Here is a 21,800-nt window from a genome sequence, read left to right on the forward strand (position 1 = left end):
ATACAATTGATATGACCAATTCTAAATAAAATACTTATAAATGAAAATAACACATATTCAAATATAGACATAGAGTTGACATATTCAAGTATCGGTTTCATCTTAATTCCACAGTTGATTTAACCACAAAACTTAACTATACACGGAATCATTTAGTCTTCAAATTTGTACTTGTTTGGCTGTATATAGCAGCAACCATTTGATTTTCGGGGGGGGGGGGGGGGGGGGGGTGCTATGTTATTTTTAGGAAAAAATAGTTTGTTTCCAGTTTTTGGTGAGAAAAAAAATAATTTATTTTGGACCCTGAGAAAAAAATTGTTTGTTTCACCCTCAGTGTCACTACATGTAATGCTAAGCTTGAAAGAAAAAAATTGTTTTCGGTTTGTCGCTTTAAAAAAAATTGTTCTTCGCCAAAGGCGAAAAAAAAAGTTTGTACAGAAAAAAAAACATAGCCCCCCCCCCCCCCCCCCCCCGAAAATCAAATGGTTGCTGCCTAACTATTTTGATATGAGCGTCACTGATGAGTCTTATGTAGACGAAACGCGCGTCTGGTGTATATACAAAATTAAGTCCTGGTATCTATGATGAGTTTATTATACAAATATATAATCACATCCTTAATAAAAAATACATTTTACCACACAAGTTGAATGAAAATTCAAAAGATAAAATGGAGACTGTTACAGTACAAAGTCAAAACAATACACTTCTATGAAACAATTTTTAAGATATGAGTCAGACATATAAAAATATATTAAATCTGCACAGAGTTCGAAAAAATGCTTAGTGAAAAGATTTAAAAAAAACATTATAAAAAAAGTAGAATATAAAAACAGATTATATTCTGTAATAATGACGTTATCATAGACAGCACCCAATACTTAATGATTTACAATCAACCACATATATTTAATGTTTGTAACAAGATTGGCCACACAATATGAACATTTATAATACTGTAAACGGCACCTAATAACCAGTTTTGTGCCTCACTTTTTGACGATAATCATCATAATGATATTGATACATATTAAACAAATGCAGAAAACAAGATATCGAAGAAACTATCAGGCCGACAAATACTAAAGGGAAATGGAAAAAAAAACAATATAACTGATATATAAATCTTATTAAAATATTGATCTCTGATTACGTTATACTATGTAGTATAACGTAATCAGAGATCAATATTTTAATTAGATTGACTGATATATTTGAGCTAGTATCTACCACGAAAAATAAAAGAATATGCATCTAAAAGAAACTGTACTAGTTTATAGCGAACATATAGATATGAACTCTTATATATAATAGTCAAATATGAAGACAGCATTGTATTTTTTTTTATTACTGGTGACCTAAACGAAACACAAATATCAACGACAAAATCATCCCATAGTCAACTTCGGCAAAATGTTTTGTAGATAATACAAACTTACAAATACAATCAAAACGATCAACTAGTTCTACTCTACCTTCTACTACCATAATAGACAAGCATGTTTACAAACAGTTTTTATAAATATCACAAACTAGTCAAAACATTTACTAAACTTTATCGTCGGTATAAGGACATCATTCGTAAATATAGCTCAACATGCAGACTTCTTATACGTTTAGGTATTTCACATCCAATTTTTTATGGAAATATTCTTTATAAAGCACAAAAATGTCAGTATTCACCGCAGAAACTAACAAAACCTTTAAATAGACTCATTAAGAAGGTATATAGTTACGATACTGTTGTCAGGTCATTAAAGATTGCATATTTTGGCGTTAATATTGATTCACTTATAGGGTCTTTGCATCGGAACTAAACACATTTATTCAGAAAACAGTTGTTGGCATGACACGGGTTATGTTCTTCTCATTATGTTATGATGGTATGATACTAAACCCCTAACGGGAAGGATTGTGCCTGAAATTCATATGATGAAATCATAATCTTTCAATCGGTTTAATTGAAGTCTGGAGCTGGCATGTCAGTTAACTGCTAGTAGTCTGTTGTTATTTATGTATCATTGTCCTTTTGTTTATTTTCTTTGGTTACATCTTCTGACATCCGACTCAGACTTCTCTTGAATTGATTTTTAAATGTACGTATTGTTGTGCGTTTACTTTTCTACATTGACTAGAGGTATAGGGGAAGGGTTGAGATCTCATAAACATGTTTAACCCCGCCGCATTTGTGCGACTGTCCCAAGTCAGGGGCCTCTGGTCTTTGTTAGTCTTGTATTATTTTAATTTTAGTTTCTTGTGTACAATTTGGAAATAAGTATGGCGTTCATTATCACTGAACTAGTATATATTTGTTTAGGGGGCAGCTGAAGGACACCTCCGGTGCGGGAATTTCTCGTTACATTGAAGACCTGTTGGTGACCTTCCGCTGTTGTTTTTTCTATGGTCGGGTTGTTGTCTCTTTGATACATTCCTCATTTCCATTCTCAATTTTATTTATAAATCCTTTTATTTTCTCCATTAAATAATTTCAAATAATGTTATTTTAGATCTGACTACACCCTATGGAGTTTGCTCATTGTTGAACATACTTATAATTTAAAACATGCGTCACCGTACAGAATGCAGGATTGTGAACAATTATATTAAATAATCTTAAAGTTTTTTATTTCTAAATTTCATCATAGAATTTGAGGCTTTGCTCATTGTTGAAGGCCGTACGGTTACATAATAGTCTTATGGTCTTTTGTGGATAGTTGTCTCATTGGCAATAATACCACATTCCCTTTTTTTATAAATATATTCGAATCTTCTGCATATTTTGTTAAGTAGAAAGTTTTTACATATTGAGTTGTTTAACACGTATCATACATCTGTAACAGCCGCCTTCGATTCTTTCATTTCTGCTGGGTTTTTTTTTACAACATGGTGCAAAACGAAATATGGCAATTGAAATCAGAACTAGGAGAACTGCTCCACAACTGATCATGTACATTTTCCAATATAGTGATACACTTGGTTTTTTCCCAGAAGTTTTACCTGCTAAAACAAATTGAACATGCATGTTGAAATTTGGAAATTCTATACCGAACCGAAGAAAAAACAGTCAGAAATAGTTTGACATTACTTTAAAAGTATTAGAAAATAGTAGAAAAGGCTAACTTAAATGTAGGTAAGGTGTGGTTTGAGTTGATTTCTCAATGAAATTGACGATTTTATTTTTTTAAGAGTTGATATTATATTCATTTGATAATTTTAAATGACATACGTAGTGCTCATGCATTTCGTAACCAATGTATTTAGTTAAAAACAAATAATAACACAGATTTTTTAAAACACAATAATGATTTCAATCCTGGTGTCTATGATAAGTTTATCGATACACATATGAGTTTCCACTCGTTCTGTTATTTGATGACTTAGTTAGCTTTTATGAACCTTCTTTTTTTTAGAATTACCTTTGGAATCACATGTTGTGTTTATGTGACCTTTGGCATGGTACAGACGAAAATATTGCCAAATCAATACTGATTTAAGGTAGATAGGGTGTCTTCCTCCATTTTGGATTTTGAAATATCAGAAAACAAGGTCTATTATAGTTCATTTTCGAATTTGTGATATACCAGGGTACCCCCCTTATCCTTTCCTGACTAACTCGTACGGGTCTAGGGCATAAGTGCTATGGACCATTTTAGAGGCAATACCAACTTCTACCTCTGGTATAATGGTCGATGTGGAGAATCTCTTGGTTTGGCCAGCCGGCAATAGTTCAGTTCGAATTCGTTGTATCCGGGATATCATATCCCCCTTTTGAACCCTCTACTGACAAACTCGTACGGGTCTAGGGTATAAGTGCTATGGGCCATTTTAAAGGCAATAAGTACCTCTTCCTCTGGTATCATTGCCCACGTGAAGAGAATCTCTTCATTTGGCCAGCCGGCAATAGTTCATTTTCGGATTTGTGATATACCAGGGTACCCCCCTTATCCTTTTCTAACTAACTCGTACGGGTCTAGGGCATAAGTGCTATGGGCCATTTTAGAGGCAATAAAATGGACTGGTAATGTTGAGATTAAAGACTCTTATTGATCTCCGTAATTTTGAAGAATTATGTCATTGAAATAGTAATTGAAAGTTTCTATTTTTCTGTTTATTATATTCCTTCAATTAACTATGTTTCTTGTTTTTCTGATCTTTTTAATTGTGTGATACTGTCGTATGTATTGTATATTTTAGTTTTAGAATTGGACTATAGTATATATTGTGACAACGAACAGATTATGGAATGCCCATATGACAAATAATTCCATTTAATTACCCTATATTTAATCATCTTGTTTTAATTACTATAGTTTACATTGATTCAATAATAACAACATTTTAATGTTCATAATTGTTTTGTGTTGTGTGAGGCAATGCAATTAAACTTTTCATTCACTTTCATTTTAAATGACGCGGACCTTGCAGGAGACACCTATTGGCTTAATATTTCCTAATTACTTTATATTGCTATAAATAGCATAACCATAATGGATATTAACAGCAAAAGTTATTTTATTGTCACAATCTAATAACTATCCAAAACATTTCATCGAACGCGGTTTTGATCTCATGAATATTATTGACGGCTAGCCTCATGAATATTAACGCCGGCTAGATCCACACTAGTTGCATCTAGGGGTGAATACTATTCTTTATTCAAACTCGAGTTTGGTTTGGAACCGTATCTATTGCGATTATTACCCAAGGACAGATATTACATATCTAAACTTCGATGCTCGAATCTGAAGTTACCCATTGAGACGGGTAGATGGCACAGGCACTTGTCTCAGAAAAAAAATTCCTATATACCTTATTATAACAATAAGGTATATAGGAAATTTTTTTCTGAGACAAGTGCCTGTGGTAGATGGGCGGGGATCGCGGGGGGGGGAAATAGAATAATGTACATTATGTAATGAGGGAATAGGGGATGAGTTTCATATATTGTTTACCTGTAAAAATGCTGATGTTTCTGCTCTTAGATCAAAGTTTATACCAAATTACTATGTAATGAATCCAAGCAAGAACAAGGTCACTGGCTTGTTGTCTATTTGTAACGTACAAGTTCAAAGGAATTTATCAATTTTTGTGAAGAAAATCATAAAATACTTTATCTAATTATACCAATTGTCTTTTAAAATATACTATGTATTTGTGTTTCGTTTGTCCTGTCTCGTTATGTATTATCTTAATATGTTTGTATATATTGTCCTCTTGTACACAAGTATGTGTCTAAGGTTAAGAATAAAATCTTGAAAAAATCTTGAATCTTGCTTATTTGCTGATATATTATGTATACCTTTTTCAATTTTGAATAAATTAATATTTATCTGTGAAATTTTAGTTGTCTTATACATTTTTCATTTTGATATCGTTTTTTAAAAACATGTCTTTTGATGTCTTACATGTTATGAATCTGAACCCGGCGCATAAACTGTGATCCATTATATCAGTCTTTCGAAATAGTAATAACTGATTCATATATTAATGTAAATATTGTAAAAATTGAACATTCATACTTGTTTTTGTGCTTTATTACAAATGTCTATTATCTAAATTTACATATCTTATACTTGTCTTATATAAACTGAAAAAAAATCAATGTTGAATCATAACTTAACTAAGTTGTCTCATGCCAATAAAATATCAATATATTTTCCCCGGGCGCTAGATTTTCTTTCCCGGGCGCGTTTTATCGGTCCTACTTAAAAGCGCCCGAGAGCGCCCGGGAAAAGAAAAAGCGCCCGGGAGAATAAAATGATAATATTATATAACAATATTTTTTTCCATAAAAAAAAATCATTGCTTGTTTTGTCCTTACTATAAATTGGGATATGTAGGTTGCTACATCTAAAGTTTCGGTTGTTGCACTTTTGCATTTTAGATTTCAAAATTGTATATAAATAAGTAAATAAATATAAATGAGAGTATATAGAATAATCATGAACGATATTGTCCTTAAAAATAATCAGTGCCTGAGGTCTAATATTTTAGCAATTGCATGGTGAACTTGTGACACCCTTTTTTATGCAGATGCTGATAAAGATATATGATATCTTTTTATAAAACTACAACTGTTTTAATGGCATTTGCTTATCATGGTTTTAATGCTTAGTTTTCAATTTAAATCAAACTCCTGCTCCCCCCCCCCTTGATTTAACTACGTACGGTACATGTATAAAGTACTGCTTTATTTGCTGATGTATTATGTGTAACTCTTTTAATTTTGATAAGATTAATATTTATCTATATAATTTTGCCGGGTGCATTTTTTCTTTCCCGGGCGCTATTTTTCCTTCCCGGGCGCTTTTTCTTTTCCCCGGGCGCTATTGTTTGTTCCCTGGGCGCTGCCGTGCGCATTTTAGTAGGACCCCTTGTATTCGGTGGTGTTCCGTAATATAGGAAATTAATACAAATAAAACCACATCGATACAATTACCGTGCTTTCATTCCCCAGTACTTTACTGTCCCTGCTTCTTTCGCAACATTTTGCTTTTCACATACTGTGTGTGGCTTTAATAAACCAAAAATATGGCAGAGTTCATGATCCCAACATCCAAGAACACACAGACAGGAGACAAAAGAAACCATTCCGTTATAGAAGGTGACAATGTTCCTCCAAATACCAATGATTGGAATATTGATGTTATCAGCAGTGATTTACAACTAAGTTTCAGATACGAGGAAGACCCGAGATCGTTGTTTATTATTGGATATCATAGATTTCTTGGTAGGAATGTTCATCACAAAGAGTTCATGAGAAAACATTATTTAAATCCAGATGAAGATTATCTTGCTAAAGCGAGTTGTCTTCAGTTTGCATTGGTTGAATGGGAAAACATGATAAACACTGAAGTTATCAATGATGTACAGGCAGTAGATGTGTTTCAAATGAATCACGAGTTACAAAAACCATTCTTAGACTCTGCTTTTAATGAATATTTATTGGAAGAAGATAAAAAGTTTGAAGGCTCAGAACATTTAGAACATGTAAAAGAGAAAAAAAAACTACTGCAAGAAATGTGTCAAAAGTATGTAAAGCTTTTAATTTTGCATGTAAATTAGGTGATAACTAAGCACCAACAGCACCAATTGGTGATTTGAAGATCGAATAAACAGGTATTTGTTACAATCTATTTCCATTCTAATGAAACTGTGAGTAAACAACGTTAAAACATACATTTTGTACATATAACATAAAATCTACCCTTGCCCGTATGTTTTCATAGCATCAATTGTGAATTGATGCCATGGAAGTTGCTAATAAAAATGAATGTTACAAATGTTGATCTATATATTAAGTTTCTGCACAAACATGACAAAGTTTCAAGTGTCGACAAAAATTAAAATATTTACAAAAAAGTATGATGGAACAAAGAGGAGACAACTCATAAGTATTTGTAATAACACATACATGTATAACATTTTTTCTAATAGCCCTTCAGAGTTAAAGCCTTGACTAATGACTTGCTTTAAACATGTTAAAAAAAATGTTTTCTTCTTTTTTTCAGAATATTTACAAAGATGAAATTGTTTTCAGATCAATTATTAAATGTAGTCAGTCATAAGAAAAGTGCTTCTGAGAGAATGATGCAGGATTTATTCCTGTCCTTTGTAAAGATATTTGATCTAACAATTTTGTAAGTACACATAGTATATGTAGTTATTTTTATTGAGTCATGAATACCTAAAACATGTAAAAAGAAAGTTTTCTTAAAATTTTTGGTTGATATATCATGTACGTATATAAAGAGGATGAAAATACCTCCACATAAATAATTACATAAAATGCTATTATGATGGAAGATACCAAAGGGACATTTAATAATCATATAAATAATCATAAGTCATGTAAGTGAAAAAAAAGACGCCTGGAAAATCCATGTAGAAAAAGAATAAACTGTATGAACAAAAATTTGACAAAGTTCACAAAACTGCCATGACTGTACATTCCATTCTCAATTTTATAGACAGTTAATGTCTGAGCAACATAGACCAAACCAAAAACTGGCGATAAACTCAGGTACTCTGGAAGGGTTGTCAATTTTCTGCTCCACATGTGCAACCCTTCATGCATAGGTTGCTGATGGAATTACAAATTCTGATGATTAGTCTCATTCTGTGATGCAGCAACAAACATGACAAAGAAAATTAAAGGATCTGGATTGTGATTGCATTGATTGAAACATTTCCATGTCCATCTCATCTTTGAATTAGATATAACCAGATTACCAGATTACATTGCACCAACTGTTTACATACATGTATATGCATTAAAAATGTAAATGTTTTACAACTGCTTGTGCTACATGTACATAATTTCAGACATAATATGAAATTTATAAATGATATTTAGATTGAAAACAGAAAACCCTTCTGTATGTGATTCATGTAATGTATACCTTTTATACATTGTACATAATTAACCTGAATGAATTTTTATTTTTTTAACTGCTTTACAGTGATACAACACATTCACCAAACATTGGCTATCATTTTCATAATGGAAAAAATGTAATACAATCAGAGCCAGATGCAGTAATTTTAAGCAATAAACTAACGCCAGAGATGGAAATAGAATCCAAAGTTATAGCCGTAGTGAAGGTTAGTTACTGTAAATGTCTCATTCTTGCCTCTTAAAGCTTGCTATGAGATTTGGGTTTTGTTCATTGTTGACGGCCATACAATGGTCAACATTTTTTACTTCTACATTCATCATTCATTTGTCATTTCAATTGATCTCTGGAAGAGAGTTGTTTCATAGGTAATTATAAGTTATAACACATCTTTTTTTTGTATCATAACGAAATGAAATTAATAGATGGCAGAACAATTTGATTGTAAAGTAAAATTTGGTTATGAAGAATAGTGGTTAGTTGGGGTAACTGTAAATCATACATGTCTGTCTGACAAGGACAAGGCTCACTTCTTGATACACAAAAAAAATATGTACTTAAAAATTCAGCCTAACTGGTACCGGTAATTGCATAGTTTTGTGAAAGTTTAAGTTAATGAGGATTACATTTACATGAGAGGCTCAGTTTCAAAATTACCAGTTCCTATTTTATATATTTGATATGGAATAAACATGCACAAATATTATACAAAACATTTTCAGAAATTTCTGTACTATAGAATAGAATGTAACATCCTGCATACATCAACTACTAAACTTGTTTATTCTATTACTAATCTAAGGTAAGAAAAAACTACAGTAACACCAGAAGAGATGAACCACCAGATAAGAAAATGAAGGTCAGACCTGATGCTTGGGATAAAATGACTGGAAAGATTGCTGCTGAACACGTAGATCCTTTATTGAAATGTCAACATATTGGGGAAATGTTAGCAGTTGCTGAATCCTCATCTATTTTTGGACAAAATGGAGTTTTTGGTTTCATTGTTCAAGGAACAAAGGTTAGTTCTTTCATTGGACAGTACAGTACATACTATTTTGAACTCTTAATTATGGAGTGTTTAGACTGATATAACCTGCCTAATTTTATATCTGTTGAAAAAGTGTTTTAACTCCTTAATGATTACTCAAAGATTGATCCAGAAATTTGCATAAGTAGGGTTTGGAATTGACTGCCATCAGTGGGGCCCAATCAAGTCAAGCTTCAGGTTCAAGTTTTTGGTCAAGGTAGTTTTTGATGAAGTGGAAGTCAAATCAACTTGCAACTTAATACACATGTTCCCTATGATATGATCTTTTTAATTGAAATGGCAAATCAAGAGTTTTGACCCCAATTTCAAGGTCCACTGAACATAGAAAATGATAGTGCAAGTGGGACATCCATGTACTATGGACACATTCTTGTTTTTACTTCAATTGGTTTCATCCAAGCTATTTACTACATTGAAATAAGATCAACAATGAAACTGTTTAATTAGATACACAGATGTATAAAGAAGTTTTGAGAATGTATACCAATGCACATTTAAACCAAAATAACAGGTCAATAATACTCAAGTGTCATCAATATATGTCAAGCTCTTAACCATTTAAAATCAGAAAAGTGGCAGACTAATTTGAAGAAGAAAAAAAACAGATCATCAAATACAGAATTTGTTGTATCTTAAGAAATCCTTGATAAGAATTTTGTATTTCGACAAGTGTTTCATCTACATCACTATTGTATACTTTCTATTTTTAGAACATAACAATTGTTTATGGTTTCCATTGAAAATTGTGCTTTTGCTTCATCTAAGCAAATTAGGGAACCAGAGTATCAAAAATTGTTATCTAATACTACTGATAGTTATTCTAGTTTTAATATAAATGTATATGTATTTTACAGGTTACCTTAGTATCTCTAGAAACTAAAACAGAATACTTTGAATATCTAAAGACAAAAGATAAATCAAAATTGTTTGAAGCGGAAGTCACTTACAGTAAAGAATGTAACTTTTTATCAAAGAATGGAAGGAAAGAGTTAATTCCAATACTTTTGGGAATGGAAAAGTTAGTGAAACTCTAAATGAAAATAAGAGATTAAAATCACTTCTCTAGGAGTTGATGTTGAATGACTGAAAAAATGCTTTTTGCACACCACCAAGGTACGGTTAGTTTTCATACTAAAGGATAAAATATAGCAAAACGTTAGTTTTGTTTACAACATGATTATTTAGCTGTGTAAAGGAAGACAGTGGATAGCATGGATAGTGACATGAAAATTTGCTTAAACTGAATAAATTAAATGGAAATGTGAACATGAGTATATGATTATATGACGAAAAAATTATGAATAATGAAAACAAAAAGGTTTAACAACATTTCTTCATATTCTTTAAAGGACGCAATGAAAAAGAGGAAAATCAGAGAATATGGTGCATCACAATAAAAATATATGTTTAACAATTGTTTTTTTGTATTGCTGAATGTTGCATTTTGACTGACTGATTTTTGTTTTGTCAATTATAATTTATACATTATGAATTTGTAAATAATGTAAGCAAAGAGAAAAGAGGTCTTTTATTTATGTAGAGAGAACTTTATATAGAAAAATTGATCAGCAAGACAAGATCTAAAAATAATTCAACATGCCTGAAATCGTCAGAAGACTCTTTACCATTATTATTTAATTTTTGCCATTCTAAAAAAAAAGAAGTTATGTAACAAAAGTGACCAGCAAGCAAAGTTCTACAAATGAGTTATATTTTACTTCCTTTAGAAAAGCAATTATAAGATTTCTTTTACCTCTTTTATGTTTATAGTAAAAGTTAAAGAGGATAGATTATACAAACTGATAACAGAAAATTATCAGCTATACAAGATCAGAATAAAATAAACTCATTGTTGAAGGCCGTACGGTGACCTATAGTTGTTAATGTTTGTGTCATTTTGGTCTTTTGTTGATAGTTGTCTCATTGGCAATAATACCACATCTTTTTTTATATTGTTGAAGAGGCACATAGACATTAACATTAGAGACTCCAGTTTTTATCTGACTTTAATATCATGTCAGAAATAAAACATTTTCCAAATATATTCTTTAGAATTAATAAATATGTGCACTTGACAGCCTTCATTTTACCTGGATCTCCATTGGGTCTTGAAGATTCTGTCTGCAGTTCTGATATTTTAGTATCTGAAAAATACATAACAGGGATGAAATAAATTTTTAACAATAGTTATCAAAGGTACCAGGATTATAATTTAGTACGCCAGACGAAATAGATCAGTACAACACCAAATCAACAGCAGCACCTAACTCCTCTGAAAAAGCATATAAACAAGACAAATAACAAAGAATAATACATGGTCCTTATTATAATGACCATCAATGGATAATGTCTTAATAAAATTTCAAGTTTTTTTTGTTTATTTTCTCATTTTTAGTTCCTCTGGATTGCAGTTTCAACAAGAATGTGTCCAAAGTACATGGATGCCACACTCGCACTATCATTTTCCATGTTCAATGGAGCATAAAATTGAGTAAAAAATCTAATTTTCCAATATTAGAAAGATCATACCAAAGGGAACATGTGTACTAAGGTTCAACTTGATTGGACTTCAACTTCATCAAAAACTACCTTGACCAAAAACTTTAACCTGAAACTCACACTTTCATTTTCTATGTTCAGTGGACTGTGAAATTGGGTCAAAAGTCTAATTTGGCTCTACAATTAGAAAGATCATATCATAAGGAACATGTGTACTAAGTATCAAGTTGATTGGACTTCAGCTTCATTAAAAACTACCTTGACCAAAAACTTTAACCTGAAGTGAGACGAACGGACGCACAGACAAACGAACAGACAGACGGACGGACAGACCAGAAAACATAATGCCCCTCTACTATCGTTGATGGGGCATAAAAATAATCTTTTCTGGAACATTGAGTCAAATAGTTTGAATTTTGACAGAAAGAAATATGGTATCTTCTACGCAAAAATTCATAGCTTTATCCCTATCAAATGAAAAATCTGGCTCAACAGCTAGTGTCATCTGAAAATATCTCCACTGAAACCACTACACCAATTTCTACTAAAAGTTTGGCTGAAAGTTTTTCAAGGTGTTAAGTTACTCAATGGCAAAATCAAAACCTCAAACTCATCAAACGAATAGATAACACTTTTCATGTTCCTGACTTGGTACAGGCATTTTCTTATGTAGAAACTGGTGGATTCAAACATGGTTTTATAGCTACCTTCGCGTCAACCAACCTGGACATAATGGCTAAATATAGAACTTATGGGTAAATTTCAAGATTTTTCTCTAATACTATAATCATTCATGTATACAGAAAACCATAATAGATCTGACAAGGCAAAACATATTTTAATAACTTTAATGACACATATTTTGACAAGGTGAGTGATGCTGACTCCTTGGATCCTCTAGTGCTATTAATTTGAACAACTTTGGCCAATGAGACTGCGTTTGTTGTCTCATAGTAGACTGTTCTGAACACTGGTGTTTTTGGAATTTTATGAGTTCATACACCTCCAAGAGCACATTTGGAAAATGGTTTTTGCTATTTGGCCACTAAACACAAATTATTAATAATTATGAAAAAAAAGCTTTACTTTTGGACAAGTGTTATGTCTTTCTGTTTGCTGTTGGTTTGTGAAACTCAAGGTTATAGTACAATCCACCTTCTAGTAGTATATGATATACACGTTATGTTTGCCACTGGACACTAAATACCAACAAATAAACGCCACTTGTTGGGCAGGAAGAGCGTACATATAAAGAGCATCTAAGCATGTTATTTTCTTATTTTCTTTTCTAAACATGTGTAGGGAAAATGATAGTATAGATGTAGCATATTTAAGACATTAGGCAAAATTGAACTGCTTTTAACATGAAAATACGATGACTCGTAGCACGACTACAATAAACAAATGAAAATAAGGGTTAAATATATACTTATAAAAAGCTTGGCTGTCATGGAACAGATATTATTGATAATACTAGTATAACCTGGGACTATTGCAGTATAATAGTCCCAGATATGACTAGTTCCAAACGGAAGATACATTGTGGAATTATTTCAAACGACAAAAACAACATAACAATATCTGTTCTTTATGAAATGGTATGATAATTAATTATATGTGTTCCAGTAGGAATAGATATCATAGCATTGATCATAACCAGGTTTCTTAGGTAATAATTATAAGCTGACATGACAGTTTTGGCATATACATATAATATGTAATTTATCTGAACGAAAATGTTAAGTGAACGAACACATCAGTTTTGGCGAGCAGGACAGTTGTAGCAATAAACAAAAGATGTATATTACGTAAAATCTTCATAGATTGTGTACGCGTTTTATCTTAAAAATACTCGGCATTGACTTTCGAATAAACATCAATCAAAGTATTAAATTGTCTTTATGTCAACACTTCCTTGTTATATACAACTAGAAGTATCTATGATTTAATAATTTTCTTGTTGTAGACATGTTCAGATTAAGATTTATAGTATGACAATTTCAATTGCACTGCACAAGAAGTATATTGCTGAAATAAAGTAAAAATCGATATATTAAACAAACACTTTTTTAAACTCTCTTATCATGACTGAAAAAATTCCCGTTATCTTTAGCAAACCATGATCCGTTACGTGTAAAGCAAAACGTGACATCCTTGTTTGAGAATTTGACCAAAACCTGGTGACATTTTTCTATTGTAACAGAAAGTTTAATACAATGTGGATATTTTATCAGGTATAATATGTTATTATTCAATTTTTATTTCATTTTTATTTTGGTCTTCAATCGAGATAATAAAAACTTTACATACTGTATGAAGTGTATTGGCTAGTACTTTAATGAAAAGACTTTTAAAATATTGTAAACAGTTATTTTTTTGGTAAAAAGTACTTCAGTCTATGCTCATTACAATCCGGTCTTGATTCAAAGGTTGACCGTAAATAAACTATTTACATGACATGCCTGAATATGTAGATTTCCAGTGCCGATTTAGAAAAGGGGGAGGCATTGAAGGCAAACGTTGGTAGTGAAACTAGCAAAACATCAATGCCTTTACAAAAATGTATCATATATGAAACTCCAAAAAAGAGGGGGGTTGGACCTCCATACATCCGCCTCTCATTTTACATTCGACATATTTTTTCCAATGCCGTAATGAACCCTAAATTTAGAGATACATTTGTAGGAGTTTTTTATGTATCGATTTCTTTTCTTCATAAGTTATAAACTAACGGCCATGCTAGGCGATCTGGTGTATGAATAAGTTGCAACACTTAAATTCTTAAAACACATATATACTATTGTTGCTTACATCATAGATGTATGGGTATTACATCTATGCTTACAATTAAGTCATTTGTTATCAGCAATATTAAAACAATTGTCCTAATGGTAATTATACGGCATCATATTTCTATACAGAGGGAAGTTATTTTGGCTTTACATGATTCAAACAATGGTGTGCCTTATGTAAGGGGCAGTCAATTTCCGGTATCGATTAAAATCCCCGGTCTCCACCCTAATCGACACATGTTGCTGATTGATTTGTTGTTATATATTTGTTGTCGTATGTATGAACTATTTGTCACTGGACGCGGTTTTCAATTTAGTTTTCTAATAATTATCTTTTGTAATAGTTAATCATTTCTGTATACCTGATTTGAAGCCACCTTCTTTTGTTTGTATTATAATTTCTAACACAAAGTGTTTTTTTACATTTTCCTGCCTTCTTGAGCCAATACCGAGGGGGTCAATACCAGATCACTGTGAACAATCTATATCTCAAAACTCATTTTTTTCGATAGAAGGTTAGTTTAAGAATAACCAATTTTATTTTATTTTTATTATTATATTTTATTTGCTAATTCAAAAGCCAAATTAAATAATTTGAGACAACAGGAAAGATTAATTGTGTAATTTGATATCAAGAGTGAGAAATCTATACTCTACTTGTTACAATGTCTCTGTCAGGAGCAGTGGGTCATATTTGACTAATTTTATTATTTGATTAGTTGATTTAATTATATAACACTGTAATAGTTATCAAATCAGTTTGTTTTCAATGCTACGAAAAGTAAATAAGGATATTATTTTGTTTACAGATGTATGTTTGCATTGTATTTATACTTTTACCCGATGAAAGTAAAGCAATATTGGAGAATACACAAAATACTGACTGGTACAACTGGACACACGAAAGTGTCGTTTCAACACAATGGGTTTGTCATAAACTTTGTAATGAAACCTTCAAAACATCAGACGAACTGACGCCAGACGATCTCTTCAAAATTAACAGATGTTGTTTTCGTACTGCAAGACCCTTCTGGAATTTACAATTATGGCATCATGTTGTTGGAAAGCTTCATGTAGAATATTCAAGTCGAACTGGAAAAGCAGTTCTATATAATACCAACACCAACACAACTTCATTGTCGTATTTTGAGGTCGTACATCCAAACGGATTTCTTTCAAAAATGCCAATAAATATTTGCACTTTCAAAACAATAGTAAACCTGGATTTTTCCTACAATAGTATTAGACAAATAACAAACTTACGATGTCTGTCTAAAGTAGACAAACTTATATTAAAAGGAAACCAGATCACATCTGTAAATAATTCAACTTTTACAGAAATGAAATATTTGAGGTCGGTTGATCTCTCTGACAACAGAATAGGCCATATAGACCCACTGTCATTTTCTATCATACCTGGTAGTTTAATGCATGTCAATTTGTCCTATAACCAATTGAAATCTGTTGATATAAAGAATGTAGTTTTGGAGAAGTTTTTTGCTGTTATAGATTATTCCCATAACCAAATCGAGAATTTAAGTAACAGTCTAAATTGGAAATGTTGTAAAAAAGATCAGGCGGATGGCGGAGTAATTAGATGGCAATATAATAGCTTCGAATATTTTCCAAATTTAACAGAGATTGGTTTTCCGGATGCGATTTCTACTGCTAAACTTACACGTGATTATGGGATGGATGTTACGAATAATAAATGGAATTGCGACTGTAAGTTCTATCCTTTTTTAGTAAAAGCATTAGAACATTTTGATCGCTATCCGACGATGACTGATCAATATGATGCTAAGTGCAACGAGCCTGCACATTTGACAAACTATTCGGTAATTGATTTCAAAGATAAGTACGACTTACTTATATGCAATCTGGACGAGTCAAAAAAATGTCCAGTTGGTTGTGATTGTTTTCATCAACCGTCACAGGATAGAACAGTAGTTAATTGTTCTGGACTTATCATGCCCCCTTATAAATTTCCAATTGTAATGCCAGACTTCGACAATCTTGAGATTGACTTATCGAATAACAATTTCGGACCCTTATCAAATTGGAGCGAAATTAATTATCTCAAACGTGTGCGGAAACTAGATTTATCGAATAACACTTTTTCGAACATAGATTTCACAGCTTTCGATGCCGAAAAACTTACGTCGCTGATTTTGCATAACAACCCAATCGTATCAATTAACAGATCAATTGAAAATCTAGCAGCATGTGTTACTCAGATTGGAAACATTTCTATCGATTGTGACTGTAATTCCTGGTGGATGAAAAGATGGATTATTACACAAACGGATAACGATTGTTATTTGGGAAAGGAAATTCTTTGCAAGATAGGCTCTAAATACATACCACCTAGAAATTTGACCAAAGATCAAATATGTCCTGAAAAAGATTTCAAATCTATACTTTTTAGTTTTATCTTTGCATTAATATCTACTCACGCAGTTGTCATTTCATTTTTGTGTTTCAAATTCCGATATGAAATTTTCTTAATTTATCGTAAATTAGGAATGAGAAATTATGAAAAATGTACAGAAGATCTTACATATGATGCATACTTTTCTTTTGACGGAGAACTATACGAATTGAGAGTGTGGACGAGTAAGATTCTACTTCGATACTTAGAGAAAAAGGGGTATAGGGTATTCTATCCATTGAGAGATTGTATTCTGGGTTACCCTAGAGAAGAAGATATCTGTCAGAAAATATCCCAGAGTGCAACATTCATAGTGTTTTTGAGCCAAAGCTTTTTAGATTCCTCAATTTTAAGATCAGAGTGGAAATACATTTGGCATTCCTATAAGGAAAATAAGTATAAACAACTTATAGTAATCAACTTCGATGATATGGAACCGATACACGTCGATGACGATAGAATGAGGGCATTTGTAAGACTCAGTTATTATTTCGAGTTTTTCAATACAAATAGTAAGCTGTTGTCAGATATCGAAAAACAGCTTTTTTGTCGGAAACTTAAAACCAAAAGAAATCGAATCCACCCTGGACCATATAAAGGACTATATAAAATATGTAGTGAAATTAAGAATTCACAGCAGATAATAAGATCGAAATAAAACTGTTGCTTTTAGTGTTTGAATCGTGTAACAACAAGATGAAGGAAAACATTTCTAGTATCGACGAAGCCTTGGTGGAAATAGACTTTACAGAAAAAATAGAAACCAACAAGGACCATAGAAAGTTCTACACGTATTTGAAAGCAGTAGTTTAATGACAAGAACAATCCAAACGGCAATAAACTACGTATACCATATAGACAATACAAAGAAAAAGTAGAAACAGAAAAATATTTGAAGCTTCAGTTGCCAAGATCGGTCCAACGAGTTGTTGCCCTGTTCCGAAGTGGATCGCTTCCGTTGGCAATCGAGACAGGCCGATATGCACGACCGCAAATACCAGTTAATGAAAGAAGTTGTAAATTCTGTCCGAATGACTTCTTAGAAAACGAGAAACACTTTTTAATGAACTGCACTATGTATGATGACTTAAGATATAATTTATTTTCTCGAGCCAAAAACTTTATAGAAAACTTTGATACTCTTGATATTGACAGTCAATTTATCAGTCTTATGAAATGTAAAGAAATACAATCCTCATTATCATACGCACTTTTCAATTTTTATCAGAGAAGGAAGAAATTTATTTGAATATTAACATATATTTTTCATAGTTATATTTTTAAATTCTTTTTACTATCATTTTTATTATTGTTACTTTTAAGTACAGATATTTTTTAGCTAGATCACTTACTTATATCATCACATTTACATTATTTTTGTTTCCCTAGAAATATAAATATATATTTTTTCTCTCTTTCTTTTTGTCTGTTTTTATTTAAAAAAGTGTATCCGGTGTTTGGCAAAACCTTTTAAACATTGCTTATGTTTTTATCTGTAATCTCTTTATTAATATAGTCTATCTAATATTAATTGATACTTTTACTAGTAAAGATTTTTATAAACAGCTTACTTAATGTGATAAACCAGTAATTATTTTTGAATTTTATAAAGAAATGCTCATTTTATTTTTTATATAAATGTACAGTTGTCTGTTGTGTTTTAAAGTGTCTCATAAGTCTATTCTAAGGCTGGATATTTGATCTTTGTTTGTATTATGAATTGTTGTATATATATATTGTCTGATCAAATATGTGACACTATAATAAACTAATTATTTATTTTATTTTTTTATTTTACTTAATTACTTAAAAATTCACATTATAATGATACATGTGGAATACAAATGTTATTTTGAATGTAAATATTAACATGAACCTATTAAAAAAAACCTGAGAATTAAACGGGGAATGTGTCGAAATGACAACAACCCGAGCAATGAACAGCCGAAGGGCACCAGTTGGCCTTCAACACAGCGTGAAAATCCCACAACCGAAGGCAGAATTCAGCATGTCCGTTAAAAATATATATACTAGTTCAGCACAAATGGACGTCACATTTAACTGCGAAACATACACATGAACCCAAATTATATTACAAAAAACATACCAGACTATCAAAGGCCAGAGGTAACTAGGTCTAGACTTGGGACAGGCACACATAAAATGTATGTTTAAAGCATTGGAAAAGAAAGGACATTCATATTACAAAAATCTCAGCCATAATGACACAAAATCACTACATGCCATTAAAAAACCAAAATTCATATGCGTATCGAGGGTATTGCTGTTATTCATCTTAAAATTACAATAATCCTTCATACAATAATGCAGCACCAGATGGAACAAATAGTACATTGTAGAAGTCATAATACAAACATACAGAATTAAAACATTCACATAATAGATTCAATATGCCATAAGACCGTTCTTTTGTATTGTAACCGGGAGAATGAATACTGAAATGACAATGATAACGAGATGTAACACGACCAGTTACGGAAATTGGCGAGGTCAACGATAGACAATGATTATCATAGAAACCAGGACTAAATTTAGCATATAAGCCAGACGCGCGTTTCGTCTACAAAAGACTCGTCAGTGACACTCGAATCCAAAAAAGTTAGAAAGGCCAAATAAAGTACAGAGTTGAAGAGATAGTCACTTGCCTAAAAAATACTTAAAACTCTACACAAGTCCTATGCAGTAGTTACCATTTTTAAAATATTTTCAGGATGCAATTCGTGTAATTTAACAAATAGGTGGACATTTTCAGTCGATTGTCTGGTTCTCACTGAAGTTACTACTTCAGAATACATATATCTTGACTGTATATTTTTTGTGTAAAATGTAGCTGTGCTATTCGCGCAATCAAATTTCATTGAATATAAATACTATAATAATTTGTGTCATTTCCGATGTACAGTCACTGACCACATACCGTATAAGGCTCTCCTTATTTATGACATTGACATTATTCTTTTCCGTTGATTTTATTAATCAAAGCAAGATTGTCAACTTAATTACCCCTTGATCAGAACATATATATATGACATTGATAATTCCAATATGATGTCCTACATTTCAATTGTCCTCTTCCCGTCATTTATGCATGTAAGCACCCCTTAAAAGGAAGTAGTGTTATAGTTCAACAGGAATAAAACTGTAAGAATCAGTTGGAAAGGGTTTGATTCGTCTGATAGGACGGGACACAAAAAAATGAATAAAAAACAAAAAGACAAATGACACTCAGCACTTAACTAAAGAATGAATAGTAATGGAAAACTATATCAATTGCAAGTGCAATACCGATTTATGCATTACTAGTATTCATTTTTCACAGAATAAAATATCTAGCAGGACACATCCAACAGATTTAGTGTAAAGACGTCATGAATAGTCTAAAAATAGAATGCAAGTGAACGCGAATTATCTATATTACACTTCATATATTAGCACGTACACATCAGATCTTGATGTGTTTGTGTTGTTCGGTTACTGTTATTTCTAATACTTACATCTCCACTTATTGTTTACGAAATTTATACTATATCCCGCTAACATGTTTAACCCCGCCACATTATTTATGTATGTGCCTGTCCTCAGCCAGGAGCCTGTAAATTCAGTGGTTGTCATTTGTTTATGTGTTACATATTTGTTTTTCGTTCATTTTTTTACCTAAATGAGGCCGTTAATTTTCTCGTTTGAATTGTTTTACATTGTCTTATTCGGGCCTTTTATAGCTTACTATGCGGTATGGCCTTTGCTCATTGTTGAAGGCTGTACGGTGACCTATATAGTTGTTTAATGTCTGTGTCATTTTGGTCTTTTGTGGATAGTGTCATTGGCAATCATACCACATCTTTTTTTTTATATATATATTATTTTTGTGTGTAGAACTTTACATGCTTAGATATCGGCATGTTTTAAATGATATTTTGTTTGTTTATGCCCACTTGGTTTCGAGGATCTCAAATAGTTAAGTTTATATGAGACTCTGTTCACACTTGGACATTCATGTGATTTAAAACGAGATCTGTTTCATATCGAATTAAGCCTAATGTGAACACTTTGAATCGATCTAAACTAAAACACCAAAAAAGAATAAACTGTCTACCTTTAAATATGAACGTAGAGATTAATCTAAACTAGTGCGATTGAATCGAACATAATTTGTGCACATGTGTTGCAGCACAATAAACACGTGAAATTTATTACCAAATAAATGATCACCATGAAAGGGCTGAAAATTAACGAAAACTTTACGAACAGTTGTATCAGCATTTGAACTTGTAATTCAAGTGAAACAATAAATAAAGGCAACAGTAGTATACCGCTGTTCGAAATTTATAAATTGATTGAGAGAATGAAAAAAAAACCGGGTTACAAACTAAAACTGAGGGAAACGCATCAAATATAAGAGAACTACGACACAACAGAAACACACCATTAAAACGTAACACACACAGAAACGAACTATCATATAGACGGCGTGCACAAAGCTGGGTCCACAAACGTAACGTCTTCAAATAGCTAAAATCATTTACGACGTCGGTATTTTTTACCAGAAAACAAAAGCGTAACAAAAACACTGGACACGTAGTTTATCGCATAGTTTTTAAAATAAATTTTCA

At 31.8% G+C, this 21,800-nt stretch overlaps 1 protein-coding gene across 1 annotated transcript; it reads left to right on the top strand.

Moving 5' to 3' along the window:
• Window positions 1–6,460: 6,460 nt before the first annotated feature.
• Window positions 6,461–11,418, top strand: LOC134687621 (uncharacterized). Its single transcript, XM_063548054.1, has 5 exons — window positions 6,461–7,031; window positions 7,512–7,640; window positions 8,463–8,604; window positions 9,199–9,417; window positions 10,302–11,418. The coding sequence occupies exons 1-5, from the start codon at window positions 6,532–6,534 to the stop codon at window positions 10,479–10,481; spliced, it is 1,170 nt and encodes a 389-aa protein (XP_063404124.1). The 5' UTR covers window positions 6,461–6,531; the 3' UTR covers window positions 10,482–11,418.
• Window positions 11,419–21,800: the final 10,382 nt, after the last annotated feature.

This window comes from Mytilus trossulus, chromosome 10 (genome assembly GCF_036588685.1).
Source record: "Mytilus trossulus isolate FHL-02 chromosome 10, PNRI_Mtr1.1.1.hap1, whole genome shotgun sequence".
In the NCBI taxonomy this organism is placed as follows: Eukaryota; Metazoa; Mollusca; class Bivalvia; order Mytilida; family Mytilidae; genus Mytilus; species Mytilus trossulus.

What these genes read in the sequence shown, in the direction of transcription:
- LOC134687621 (XM_063548054.1), top strand. Translation starts at nt 6,532, where the DNA reads ATGGCAGAGTTCATGATCCCAACATCCAAGAACACACAGACAGGAGAC. An exon ending in CTGCAAGAAATGTGTCAAAA is followed by an intron (nt 7,032 to 7,511) that starts GTATGTAAAGCT and finishes TCTTTTTTTCAG; the next exon opens with AATATTTACAAAGATGAAAT. An exon ending in ATATTTGATCTAACAATTTT is followed by an intron (nt 7,641 to 8,462) that starts GTAAGTACACAT and finishes ACTGCTTTACAG; the next exon opens with TGATACAACACATTCACCAA.